Raw genomic sequence first — 14,611 nt, 5'->3', positions numbered from 1 at the left:
GCGCTGTTTGCCAGGACTGCTCAAGACCTGAATGCTTGTGTAGGAGGAACTCTTTGAGCTGGCTTCTTAAATACCTTTCTGCTGTTTCACATCTGATACGCCTTGATGAAACATAGGAGCCTTGTCTTATAACAGACTTATTCAAAGTGATACAAGCTATGAAAGTGAGAGCTTGGAAGAGTGTTGCCACTTTCATAATGTAATAAAAATACTGTAATGATAAATGATAATTAATAATAAACAGTGTGTAATAAGCATTTCATAAAAACAAATTTTATATTTTCACGATTACTGCTCTTGTAATTTATACTCAGGAAAAGGAGAAAATCCCTGGAAATATTCATTTTTAGGAGGGGGTTTGGGAACCACTGGACTAGAAGAACCACAATGCAATTCAATAGGCTGAAGGACCACAATGGGATTTGCTCCCCGTACAAACTGCTATCTTCACAACTTATTAGAACTACAGAAAAAGGGAAAAAAGCATTTTGGAGAACATCAGTTCCCACCAGCATTTCCATCACAACAACAATTCAGTGCTGCAATCAGCCCCCAACCATCTTTCTCCTACCCCAAGGAGAGCTGTGACAATAAATCCTGTACAATCACTAAAGGCTTTGTCCTCACTGCTAAGAAAGGTGTCTTTTACCTCAGGGTAACTAACATGCATGGAGCTATCCTGAGATAAAAACAGTGAAGACCAGGTACTTCAGTTTAACTGAGAGGTAAATAGGGTTAGTAGCGATGAGTTACCTGGTGGTAAAACTGAAGTACCTTGTCTTTTACCTCAGGACAGCTCACAAACATCAGTCACCCTGAGATAAAAAAAAGCACCTTTATTAGCAGTGAAGACAAGGCCTTCATCTGATCTCTGGCAGAACAAGGAAGGAAGAGAGTTCCAGAGCCAGAGAAACCCCAGAGAATGCCTTGCTATCAGTCCTCTGCTATTTATATGTTCAGAAGGGGCTCACATGACATTTTAAAGTCTCATTTTTTTAGTTTTACAAAAAAACATTTTAAATGAGTGTTTGGTTATGGTTGAAAAAAACAACAAAGTTTTGAAAGAAATGAAAGTTATCTATGAAAACGGCAACTGTTCCACCAAAATCTAGTCTGAGGCCACCAATGCATTCCAAATAGGGCAGCAAGCTCTCAGATGGTAGCTAGTAACAAGAATCAGGGGCGGCTCCAGGCCCCAGCATGCCAAGCACATGCCTGGGGTGGCAAGCCACTGGGGGAGCTCTGCCGGTCACCGCGAGAGCAGTAGGCAGCCTGCCTTCGGCGGCTTGCCTGCGGAGGGTCTGCTGGTCCTGCGGCTACGGTAAACCTCCGGCAGGCGTGCCTGTGGAGGGTCCACTGGTCTCCACGCCTGTGGGAGGTCCGCCGAAGCTGCGGGACCAGCGGATCCTCCGCAGGCAAGCCGCTGAAGGCAGCCTGCCTGCCGTGCTTGGGATGGCAAAATGCCTAAAGCCACCCCTGACAAAAATTGGTTTGCATTCAGTGTCCCAATTACTTCCAGAAATCAGGACCATTTGCAAATGTGTGGCTTGTGCTACAAAGAAAAAAGCACACACAAAAAGGCAACCGATGACTGTATTACAAGAGGGATAGCTCAGTGGTTTGAGCATTAGACTGCTAAACCCAGAGTTGTGAGTTCCCTCCTTGAGGGGATCATTTAGGGATCTGGGGCAAAAATCTGTCTGGGGATTGGTCCTGCTCTGAGCAGGGGGTTGGACTAGATGACCTCCTGAGGTCCCTTCCAACCCTGACATTCTATGATATTGCTCCATCACTGTAGCTGGGATGAATAAGACTATGCTTGGAATTGTAGTCAAGATTTGACTACTTATAAATGGAGAAAGAAATCCTTACAGAAACAAAGCGGATGCTTCAGCTGATAATTGGAAATGGAAGTAAATGTTTTAATTGCTTATGAAGGATGCAGAAGCTAGGTCTGTGGACCTCTCTTTTCTAGAGAAGCATAATATTTGCATAGAGATTTCCAAAATAGTTTAAACTTTTACTTATGCTTTAACTGCTATTATTTGCTTTTGCATTTAAACTGAGGTTGACATTTGCAGTACTTTTGCAGTATCTATCTACCGCTTTGGCAGACCTTTATCTGAGGCTTACCTTTTACTTTATCTAGTATTAGAGGAGGTTACTTTGGAAAGGGAGTATTTCCTCTATTCTCTTCTATTCCTTTGCCATGGAATGTATCTGTTTACTGGGGTCTAAGACTATTTTAAGTTACTGTAAAATTATTACCTTTTTATTAAATAAGTACTTTCTGCAGTGACACTGGGTAAAGATGCAGTTTTACTTTTCAATCACTAGATGGAGTCAGAAAGCCTAAAACAAAGACTCTCTCTTTTAAAGTTATTGTTAAATATCATCTCACTTTACAGTTCTGTAGATATGTTTTATATTTTTTTTTCAGTTTTCCTAGTTTTCTTGGGGCTGTAATGGGTGTATTCTGCCTATGACATTTTCAGCCATCTAGAGCAAGCCTGATATTGATCCACTGATGAATTCACTACAATCAACTATGTCATTAGACACGTCCTCAAGGCAATTTACGCTTTGATTGGCTGGAATTCCAGTAGCTCCTTTTCTCCTCCCTCAAACTCATGTGATTTATCTCCCTTCTATCATGAGCAAAGTAACCCATCTATAAAGGGATAAGGATACTTCTGGTCAAAATTCTTCTAATTTTCATAAAGAATGACAGAAAAATTTTTAAAAATCCAGAATTTTTTTCCATTTACTTTTTTCTTCTTTTCCTGTCATGCTTAGAGAATGATAAACATTTTAGTTTTAACAGGGTGCTTTTGGAAACTTTTTTCTGTGGTTTTTAACCAGCACCAATATCCACCCTAAAGAGATCACTTCCCCTCCACATATGATGATGCATTTGGGATCAACAGTGGTCTACTGTTTTTACCCATAGATTCCAGATTTCTTGCCTGTTCTCCCAGCCTATAAGGAAACTCAGGTAACATACTAGCTTTTCTGATGTGGGGCTCAGCCCTCAACATGAGGGGATTGTATCTGTAGTGGAAGTGTAATTTGACCATGTTAAGAAATATACCTGGCACCTTGATATTTGATCATCCATCTCCCTGGCTTCTCTGAATTAACAGAATTCAAACTCAAGCCTCCTCACAAAACAGCTCTAAGCAAATATTTCTCTCTCTCTCTCACTGTATTGTCTATTATTCTCATTTGATCTTTCTTCAATTTGGAAATCTGAAAGGAGAATTCTCTGGGGCTGCTTTGGAATTTTTTATATAGTTTCCCCCAAGGTCAGAGAGCAAACACTTCTCAGCTCTTGGGTTTTTAACGCTTTCCTGAAATCACAGCATGCTGAAAATGTCAATGTCTTTTTGAACCAAAACGTAAGAAGATGCGGGAGGAGGCAAAGCTAGTACAGAAGATCTTTAAGAGCTAGCCAAGGTCTGGTTAACCCTCCACAGGAAAGATGTTGGGGTCTACCAAGTCCCATAGCACAATTGAAGAACCAACCAGATTTCTTAGAAGTTGAGTACCTTTGAAGAATCTCCCAACATACGGCTTTATGGATAATTAAAGCACTGGAAGAAGAGATGCATGTTAAACTGGAGGCATGTGTGCCCTGCCTTTCTAAGCCCCAGGATAAGGTACCAGACATTGAGGAGGAGCAACAGACTGTGAGGCAAAACTGCATCAGTTGAAACAAGGGAAGTTAAAAGCATCAAGCACATATCCATAGTGCTAGTTAAAGAAAAAGACTCACCAGCTGAGAAGAAGAGGGGAGAACAAATCAAACTATATGTTAGCACCTGAAGTTATCAATGGCACCAAAACCAGGGTCAGGATGACAGATTCATTTGAACTCCCTAGAACTTAAAGTGTGGCTCTGCTCCAGGAGGTTACTAAAAACAGGATCATGGGGCTCCACGTTTATTGTCTTCTCAAGAATCTGTAGCAAATTTGCTCACTTTACAAGTAAAAAGTATGTATTTTCTGACTGCAGACTCACCCTGTGTTATTTCTTTCGGCAATCTTCTGGATTGCCCATTACCATCACTATTTTTTAATGCCTCCTGTTATTCCCAAGAATTATGATTATGGTATTTGAATAATGACTTTCATCTAGAAGGATCCTAAAAAGCTGTGCAAACTGATTCATAGCAATGTCGGCTCATAATGTGACGTGGAATTAAGTGAGAACTTCTTCATATAAACCAATGGCATGATATTTCCCAAAGCGACTATAAAAAAAAAAGTTCTGAGACATTGTGTGGGTTGGATTTATATTGGGTACACACATACACATATACACACTAAAAACTCAAAATCAACCACTATCAAGCACTTCAGCATGCAAGAGATCTCTGATGGACCGGTGGAGCTACTGTATTAGCTCAACACCTCTAATGAAATGCTAAATGAAAGCTCAGCTCAAAAATGCTGGAGGCAACTTGCACAGAGGCTGACAAGAGAACATGATTTAAACAAGCCAGTCTTCTGCTGCTTTAAAATATACCAGTCAATCAACAGGCTTCTAGAACCTGGATATCTAGCAGTGACCAAAGCAGGGCTAATTTATCTCACTTAGAAAAACTGCTGATTATAATGACAGTGGCACACACACAGAATAATTGATAAGGAATGCTTAAAGATTACTTTAAAAAATGAATGATTGTAGATCTGTAGTAAGGGGCACACAGCTATTAGGGATGTTACTGAATTAAAAAGTGCTGACATTCTGTATAGCTTATTCAAGTGGTAAAGTTGAAGGCCTGACCCTGCAAACACTTACTGCTATGAGTATTTACTAAGAACAGCATGTGCAAGCAGCACAATAGTAATTGCTTGAAGGATGATGCCCACACGGAGCAAATCCAAGGCCTTCCTCTGAGCACTTAGCTTATGTCTACACTGTAATTAAAAACCCACAGCTAGCCTGTGCCAGCTGACTCAGGCTTGTGGAGCTCATGCGGAGGGGCTGTTTAATTATGGTGTAGACCAGTGGTCCCCAACTTTTTTTGTCTGGCAGGCGCCAGACGACGAGCCACGGAGGACTGTGGCAGTGGACGAGCCTCCGCCAAAAAGCCGCCAACAAGCGGCAATGTCAATAGGCGTTGCCGCTGAAATACCACCGACAAACAGAGTCATCCAGAGGCATCACCACCGAAATGCCACCGATTTTCGGTGGCATTTTGTCGGTGGCATTTCATCGGCGACGCTGGATGACGCTGCTTGTCGGCAACATTTCAGGAGATGCTTGTCTGCTGGCCAGTACGCTGGCACACTTAGATGCCCCGGTAGGCGCCATGGCGCCCCCGGGCACCAGGTTGGGGACCCTTGGTGTAGACATTTGGGCGTGGGTCCAGGCTCTAGGACCCTGCAAGGTCGAAGGCTCCCAGACCTCAAATGTCTACACTACAATTAAACAGTCCCTTAGTCCAAGCCAGGAGAGCCTCAGTCAGCTGGCATGGACCAGCCATAGGTGTCTAATTGCAGTGTAAACATATCCATACAGTAGATCCAGAGCTGTTTTAATGGACAAGCAGAAGGAGGAGGTAGTATTACCGAGGACAGGGACAGTGACCCACTGCCACATGCCTACCCATCTTCACCCCAGTGTTTCTGGTGGGGGACAGGGGCAAATAGGGATCCACAGAGACAACTTCCTTGTCCCTCTCAGCATGTTTGCCTAGCATCTGGCCCAGCTACTTGGGCCATGCACTGGGTAGAGGATTTGCCCAAAAATGAATGACCAAATCAGGCTTCTTTTTTTTGTTTGTGTGTTTGTTTTTTGGATATAAAAATTCCAGTGCATCATTTGAAACCCAAATGCTGCAGCAATGTATTAGTGCACAAGGGCCAGAAACTGGTCTGTTTTCATTGCCCAAGTCAGCAAAGTGCAACACGTAAGCACACGTAGTAAAGAAACACCATAAATGGTGACAGGGGAATTGGATGCCTCAGTAGTAATCAATAAAGGTATCACTTTTAACAAGCAAGAAAAGTCATTTTTAAGAATATGATTTTTAAATCAACAGTTTCCCTTTCAATTTTCTGAAACACCATCAACTGGTGATGCCCTTTTCTGTGGTGTGTTAATATTTTTGTTGACTCAGACCCAGTGCGGTAATTGGCATAAACTCTTGGACATTGTTATGAGTATGTAAATACTGAGGGAAAATGGTGGGCAGGCCTTGGCTTAAGAATGCAGCATTCACAACAGTTCCCAAACTGAGGAATAACTAGTCTGTGGGCTTTTCTAGCCAAAACCTTGAAAAACCCTCTTACCTTATTTTCCAATCTTCCAATCAGCTCAGCTAATCTGTTAATCTGAGCTTCCAGCCCTTCTTCCTTGGTTTCTGAGGAACCTAATGTAAGAAGCCAAGTATAAATACAGCAAAAAAAGAAACCTACACATACATATATGCTCTGAGCATATGATTAAGGTGCTTAAAAGCAGGTTGGTTTCGTAGTTTTCCCTCCGAAAGGGCTTGATCCAACTCCTCCGGAAGTCAATGGAAAGACATTTGAGTTTAGTGCTGGTTTGGGCCTAGTACCAATACTTGAGCCTAAATTGAAGAAAGGAATAGAAATCACTGTTAAAAAGGGATATGTTTACACAGCAGCTGGGAGGTGCCATTCCCAGTGCAGGTGGACATCACACGCTAGCTCTGCTCAAGCCAGAACACTAGACATAGCAGTATGGCTTTGGCAGCCGCACAGTTTTCACCAAGATTTAAAAACTTTCCCAAAGTCTAGATCTAGAGCTCTGGTTCAGGTCTGTGTCAGTATATAACTGTAATGGTCTCATTTGATCTCATTTCATTTTGAGCTCTTCAGCAGGAGATCAGCTCCCCTTCTTAAGGAAACACAAGGGACTGCATTAATGTCCTATTCACGTTAACTTCATGCTGATTCCCTGCACAAATCCCCATGCAGCATGTATATCAAATACCCAGCTCTGCCGGAAGGGCCTTCCCAGGGTCAACGGTCACACTTCAATCCTTACAGAAACAATTATTCTCTGTAGCAGGCAGATATTACACATTGTTCTCTGATTGTTCCCCTCTGTAACCTGCCATTACCAGACATCCCTCGGCAGCTGCCTGGCCTCCAGGCAGTTTACATCTCACTTACAACCCTGTAGAAGAAGATGAGGGTCAGGCATAGACAGACAAGATAGCCTGCAGAAGACCTGCCAGTATGGCTAAGGTTTCTTCTCAGTTACAGAAATCAGCTCTTGGCTGAGAAACACTTTGCCAGAACCGCCAGGGCAATGTTTACATCATTATGCTGATGTGGCTGGACATTTGGGAATATGAGTTCAGGTCTCAGCCCTGCTGGCCTGAGGGCTTTGACATGCAGGATTTTTGAACTAGTTCATCAGGAAGGTCATTCCTTTGACCAGCTGAGTGGCTTGTTGTGAGCAGCGAGGCTCTAGAGTGAGTTTCTTGGAGACCCTTGTTAAAGCACTGGCTCCAAACAGAAGGAAAAGTTGGGATGCATCCTTGCCTCCAATAAGCTTAGCATGTGACCTCCTGTCCAAACAGTATCTTCTGAAAAAGCATTTCCCAACTGGGGAGCTGCTCTGTCCTTTGCTGAGTAGGATTGCACTGCTCCCTAAATACTACTGCAAAAATCCAAACCCAGAACATTTACTCCTCTAGTTCCAAAAGACAAGGACACAGAATGCAACAACCCTGGGAGTGCTTGTGACACTGCTACTGTTAAATGCGGTGGCAAGTGATCAGCAGTAAGCAAACGTATCACAAACACGGTTGCTTTTGCTGGTGCTCTTCCCTAAGGACTAATTTAGTTAGGGTCTCTGTCACCGAGAACTGATGATTAGAAAGTGTGGAGGGATGGGATTGAGGAAGCATTCTTCATATGTCTCATATCTCAACATTTCTTCAAGCTTATTTGTTAACTGATGTGGAGAGGTTTATGCTGACAGAAAGCACTATGGAGATGGATGCGGATCATTGCATCGCATAGTCCCATGAATATACCCAGCAGCTAGAGATGGAGTCAAGCAGCAAAAATTTGATCCTGACTTGCCCAAAGTTTTGAGGTATTAGGGTTCAGGGATGTTTGATTCAGAGGTTGAGCTTTGACTCATTAGAGAGATGAGAGCCAGGTTCACATGTGAGTTTCCCCAAAGCTCAAGAGTGTTCTGAACCGTGGTTGTAGTTTTAGATGGGTCCTATGATAATGTGTGTACCCCACACAGGCAAGGAAAGGGTTAAGGTGGGCCTTGGGCCAGTTATGCTACCTGGCTGCACGTGCAGTGTGGACCAGAGGAATTAAAGATGAAGCCCCTCTGAGGAGCAGCTAGGTGGTGCTGTGAAGAAAGGAAGTCTGGAGAGGCAGTGAAAGCTGGAGGCTGATGGCTGGGTGGGCCAGGGCAGCTGTTGGCCAGGCTCCAGGCTGGCAGTGTAGACTGAGAGGGGTTGAGAGCTGGAGCTTGGAACCCAGCGTTGACTTAGGCTGGTGACTGGCTGACGGGAAATACAGTCTGAGAGGGAAAGGCTGGAAGTTATGTTGGAAAATGAGGGAGAAGAAACAAGGGATGAGGAATGGCTTCAGATTAGGAAGAAGAAGAAAAGAATAGAAGTATCTGCATGTGAAGAAGAGGGAGCAGGCAGGGATGGGAAAAAAAGTAAGGAAAAGGATCGACATTTTATAATGATCAATTTACTAGTTGAAGATGTAAAGATGGGAGATGTTAATCCCAGGAAAACAGTGGAATGGATTCAATGACATATCAGAGATATAGTAAGAGCTGAAAGAATGCAGAATGGAGACTCCTTAGCAGAATGTACATATAAGCAACAGGCTGAGAAACTTCTTAAACATACAATTTTAGGGAAAACAGAAGTAATTTGCCAGCTACCTAAATTTATGACAGAAGCAAGAAGGCAAAATATATGGGGTTCCCCTAGGCATGACTGAGGATGAAATTTAAAGGGGTACAGGGGAGGACCAAGTGCTGTTTAAGTGATTGATTAGCAGGAGATGGGGAGACCACAACAATCCGAGTAACATTTAAAGGTGCAACGCCACCTGACAGGGTTAATAGAGGCTATCAACTCTTTCTGGTTACACCATATATCCCGGCCCCTTTGGGATGGTATAAAGGTCAAAGGTTTGGGCAGGTGGCAGCTGCCTGAAAGGGGGAAATGAGGTGTGGTACTTGTGGAGGAGAACACTCACATGAGAACTGTATGGAAGGACCCAAACTAAAATGCAGCAGCATGGCAGTGGAATGAACTAGAGAGATACAGAAAATTCAAACGATATGTAAAATATCCTATGCAGAAGCTACCGAAAGATATTCACAGTGAAGGAGGAGGAGCAAAATGCCAATGAGGGAAAAGAGCTTCTGGGACAATAACATGCAATTCAGGGCAGGGCAGATAATCAAAGGGAACAGATGAAAATGTACTGCTTGTAGGCAAAGAGGAATATATAGCATGCATGATACAAGTGATTATTCTTTCAGTCTTTTCCCCGTCTGTAAAATAAAATTAAACATTATAACAAAAGTGGCAGAAAAGTATTGCATATAGGCAATCTCCAGATAGACCTCATTCATGCAATTTTAAATGAAGGTAATAATGTAGTTCAAACAACATGGTTGTAATAGTTTTTCTGATTTAACACACATAGTTTAATAACACATGGCCAGGAGTTAAAGAAACAGTGTTTGAAATGGAAAACAAACTTGATGTGACATGTATACAAGAAACATGGTTAAGTGAGAAAACTTATGATTAGACTTCTAGGATATGATGTAATCAGACTATGCACTGGCAGACCGGGTGCTAATTTAAGCCTAAGCCCCAGGCCTCACTGACCACTTACAGTGGAACAGCTGGAAACCAAGCCAATTCACTTGTGTATTAATATAGATCGGGGTCGGCAACCTTTCAGAAGTGCCGTGCCAAGTCTTCATTTAGTCACTCGAATTTAAGGTTTTGCGTGCCAGTAATACATTTTAATGTTTTTAGAAGGTCTCTTTCTATAAGTCTATAATATATAACTAAACTATTGTTGTATGTAAAGGAAATAATGTTTTTAAAATGTTTAAGAAGCTTCATTTAAAATTCAATTAAAATGCAGAGCCCCCCAGACCAGCGGCCAGGACCTGAGCAGTGTGAGTGCCACTGAAAATCAGCTTGCATGCCGCCTTTGGCACCTATGCCATAGGTTGCCCTGATATAGATCAAAGTGATTGTTGAATGTATAAGAACGTATTTGTGTTTAAACTTCATGAAAATCAATGGGATTCTGTAGGAATTGTTTTCACTTATCTGTATCCTGTTAAAATGAAACAGCAAACCTTTACATTGTGTATTCCCCTGTAACTAAATAACCCATCAAATGAGAAAGAAGCCTTGTACAATGCAAATGAAGATCTTTAATAGGAAAGTAGTAATTCTAGCACATTTCAAAGCAAGTGGTTTTTGTTTGTGTGATGATCAGAGATCAAAGACTCTAAATGTGCTCCTCTCTCTTGCCCTCAAAGAGCCCATGTAATTACCCTGGGAGCTTGCTTTCTGTGAGAAGCCACTACAAGTATGGACACAAGGAAAAAATATTCATCTCTGGACTGTTTGGATTCTAACAGGGCAAAATAACTGAACTAGAAGATCAGATCCTCAGAGAATTACTCTGAGGAGCCCTAAAAGATTTTTGGGAAACTGACAGATTACGACGTCTCCGGTACCTTTTGAAATGATAGAGTGCGATTCACCTGTTCATATATATTTTATATGCCTGACCTCGCAACAGCTCTCATTCCTTTTTCTTAGCCAATAAACTTTTAGGAAGTTTACTATAGAATTGGCTATCAGCATTGTCTTTGGTGTGAGATCTGGGATGCAAATTGACTTGGGAGTGACTGGTCTCTTGGGACTGGCTGTAACCGGGATTTGTGATTTTTGGTATAAGTGACCATTTATCACATAGACAAGGTAGGTGAGGTAATATCTTTTACTGAAAGAGTTCTGTGTGGCTCGAAAGCCCCTCTCTTTCACCAACAGAAGTGGGAACTTGTCTCTCTAATATCCTGGGACCAACACTGTCACAACGACACTGTAAAAAGCGACAAAGAGTCCTGTAGCACCTTATAGACTAACAGAAGTATTGGCGCATTCGTGGGTGAATACGCACTTCGAAGTGTGTATTCACCCACGAAAACTTATGCTCCAATACTTCTATTAGTCTGTAAGGTGCCACAGGACTCTTTGTCGCTTTTTACAGATCTAGACTAACCCTCTGATAACTACACTGTGTACATTTATCACATATTCTAGCTTGCCTAGTTGGCAAGATAGAGCCTGGAGTGTCTAAGAGGACTGCCAGTGACTCAATTATAAGATTGTTGTAGTTATTTAGGCATTCCTATCTGTTACTGGCTTGGTAAAATCTAATGAGAGCCTGTACCGCCAGTTGGGGGTGTCTGCCCTGCTTTGGACACTTCGCTCTAACTAGGGTGACCACATAGCAAGTCTGAAAAATTGGGACAGGAGGTGGGGGGTAATAGGTGTTTATATAAGAAAAAGCCCCAAATATCAGCACTGTCCCTATAAAATCGGGGCATCTGGTCACCCTCGCCCTAACGTAGGCACTCACAATCGTGAGCGACTCCAGACAGCGAGACACAGACGGGACAGAGAAATAACAAGAGGAGGAGGGATCTGTATATTTATAATGGAAGGTTGTAGTTATGGTAACATAGAAGTACACAACTTAAGTTTTGAGTGCAATGTTGTTGAGATTCCTCTGCAGAATAAGAGCATCTTTATACGAATCTATAACATTTACAACCCACGTAAAAAGCCAGACAATCTAGAACAAGAAGAGTTTGTTAATGGTGTCAAAGGCCTGTATATTATTTGTGGAGACCTTAATGAATTATGGGGAAGTAGGAAAACTGATTATAATGGCAAATGCCCGAAACAGTTCACAGACATGCACAAACTGGCATTGCTCGTTATTGGAGTAACTACTAGGTTTAATTTGGTGGATGGAACAGTTTCATGTTTAGATCTGGGAATTGCAACAAGTAATATAGCAAGTAAATGCAGCTGGAAAATCAATAAAGAAGATGGAATGGGAAGTGATCACTTCCTTATGCTAAATTACGTATCCACACCATGGTAGTGTTGAAAACACTGAAAGGATTCCTACCTGGAGCCTTAGAAAAGCAAACTGGGAACTCTCTAAGAGTTAGTGTGCAGAGTTTCTAAGTACCAATTGTATAAGTGATAATCTAGAGGAATTTTATAATAAGATAATAAAGGGAGTTATAGCAGGAGCCAACCTAGCTATATGTAAGAAATCTAATTGCCGTAAACTCAGAAACCCAGTTCCCTGGCAGAATGAAGATTGTAAAGCAGCAATTAAAGAATGAAATAATGCATACAAACAAGCAAAAATACAATAAACAGCAAGAACTTAATGAATGATAAAAAATATAAACCAGTGGCACAAAGAATTATTAAAAAGGCCATAAAAGAGAGTTGGAGACTGTATTGTGGAAAACTGAATAAAAATTCTGAGGTTTCAGAGAGAGAAACAAGTTAAAACAATGAATGAAATATGGAGTAAAATCAAAATCAAATGCACAGCTGGGTTTATAGTAAATGATAAAGTTGAAAGCTCTAACTTAGGAAAAGTGGACATTTTAGCAAAAGAGTTCCAAAAAGTCAGTAGTGAAACAAAAGTAAAGAGTTTTGTGGGGGGGGGGGGGAAAGAATGTTTGCTGAAGAAAATGGTGAGCTCTTACATGGCTGGATAGAACATAAGGACAATGAACTGAATGAAAATTTCAGCATCCAGGAACTCAAAAAATCTATAGACAAAAGTAAAAATACAGCCCCAGGGAAAGACAGCATAAGTACTGTATATACTTGTTCATAAGCTGAATATTTATGGTAAAAAAAGTGATGCATCAAAGAGCGGGGGTTGGCTTATAAACGAGTTTACACCAAAATTTGATGATTTTAAACTCTATGGCAGGGGTCGGCAATCTATGGCAGTGTGCCAAAGGTGGCACATGAGCTGATTTACTGTGGCACCCTGCTGCCAGCCTGGTGTCCCCGCCGCTGGCTCCACTCAGCCTGCTGCTGTCCTGGATGGATGAAACCCCGGGCCAGCAGTGGGCTGAGTGGGGCTGATGGCTGAGACCCCGGCTGGCAGGGGGCGGTGGACGGAACCCAAGACCAGCAGTGGGCTGAGCGGCTCAGCCTGCTGCCGGCCTGGGATCCCAGCCGCTGGTCCACTCAGCCTGCTGCCAGTCTGGGGTTCCATCCACCAGCCCCTGTAAATGTAAAATGTATTACTGGCACGCAAAAACCTTAAATTGCCACAAATAAATGAAGACTTGGCACATCACTTCTGAAAAGTTGCCGATCCCTGCTCTATGGAATTATTGAATTGAATATCTAATACACTGTCATTTTGTTTACCTGGAGCGTCTGCAGGCATGGAGCCCCTCAGCTCCCTGTGGCCGCCGTTTGTGCCACTTCCCGCAGCTCCCATTGGCTGGGAATGGCGAACCGTGGCCACAGGGAGCTGAGAGGCTCCATGCTTGCAGACGCTCCAAGTAAACAAAATGTCCCGACCCAACAGCAGCTTACCCTGATAGGCCGGGAGCCAAAATTTTCAAACCCCTGAAATAGGGTCGGCTTATGAAAGGGTCATACAGTTTTTGCTATTTTTACCTATCCATTTTGGGGAGGTCAGCTTATAAATGAATGGGCTAATGAATGAGTATGAGTAGGGTAATACAATGCTTAAGCACCTAGTAGAAGGGAGTTTAAGAGTTTTATGGAAATGATATAATAATACACGGAGAAAAGGATTACTACTGGCAGAATGGAAGCAAGTGGTGGTTATACTGAGAGGAAAGCCTGGCAAATTATGCACAAGACCTGATGCATACAGACCTATTCTATTGTTCTCACGTTGTGTGTGGATGAATTTATGGAAAGAGTGATACATGAGAGATTAGTAGCATTCCTGGAAAAAAAAAAAAGAAATCGTAAACTGTGCAAAGGGGTTTCAGGAAAAGTAGATGCACAGTTGATCGTATTGCAAGATTAGAAACAGAAATACAAAAAACCCCACAAGGAACAGGGGGTTTATGATAGCTGTCCTTCTGGACACCGAAAAAGCATATGACATGCTATGGAGGGAAGGATTGCTGGAAGTCACAACTGGAATAAAAGGAAGAATGTTGTGGTGCATAAGAAACTTCTTATGTGATAGAATCTGGCAATTGCAATACACTGAATATTTATAAATAAAAGGTATGATTGTGTCACGGAGGTCACAGATTCTGTGACTTTCTGGGACAGGACTGGAGCAGCTGTCGGCCCCGGAGATGATGGAGCAGCTGACGGGTGGCCTAACTGCTGGAGCGGCAGCCCCAAGGCTGAAGCAGCAGCCAGGTTTCAATCAGTCCTCCTCCAGGGTATTTTTAGTAAAAGTCAGGGATAGGTCATGGGATTCTGTGACTTTTCGTTTATTGCCCATGACCTGTCTCTGATTTTTATTAAAAGTACCTGTGACAGAATGTTAACCTTATATA

The 14,611-nt window shown here is 42.4% G+C and overlaps 1 protein-coding gene across 1 annotated transcript in view; it reads right to left on the bottom strand.

The window, feature by feature from the left end:
• Nucleotides 1-14,611, bottom strand: part of NECAB2 (N-terminal EF-hand calcium binding protein 2) — a 316,012-nt gene that overhangs the window by 31,677 nt on the left and 269,724 nt on the right. The window contains exon 8 of the mRNA XM_050922735.1: nt 6,301-6,380. Coding sequence (XP_050778692.1) covers nt 6,301-6,380 — 80 coding nt within the window. The remainder of the gene's footprint in view (nt 1-6,300; nt 6,381-14,611) is intronic.

Source organism: Gopherus flavomarginatus, chromosome 14, assembly GCF_025201925.1.
Source record: "Gopherus flavomarginatus isolate rGopFla2 chromosome 14, rGopFla2.mat.asm, whole genome shotgun sequence".
Lineage (NCBI taxonomy): Eukaryota > Metazoa > Chordata > Testudines > Testudinidae > Gopherus > Gopherus flavomarginatus.
Note: the sequence above shows the minus strand (reverse complement) of the source record. Positions and strands in the feature narration are given on the sequence as shown.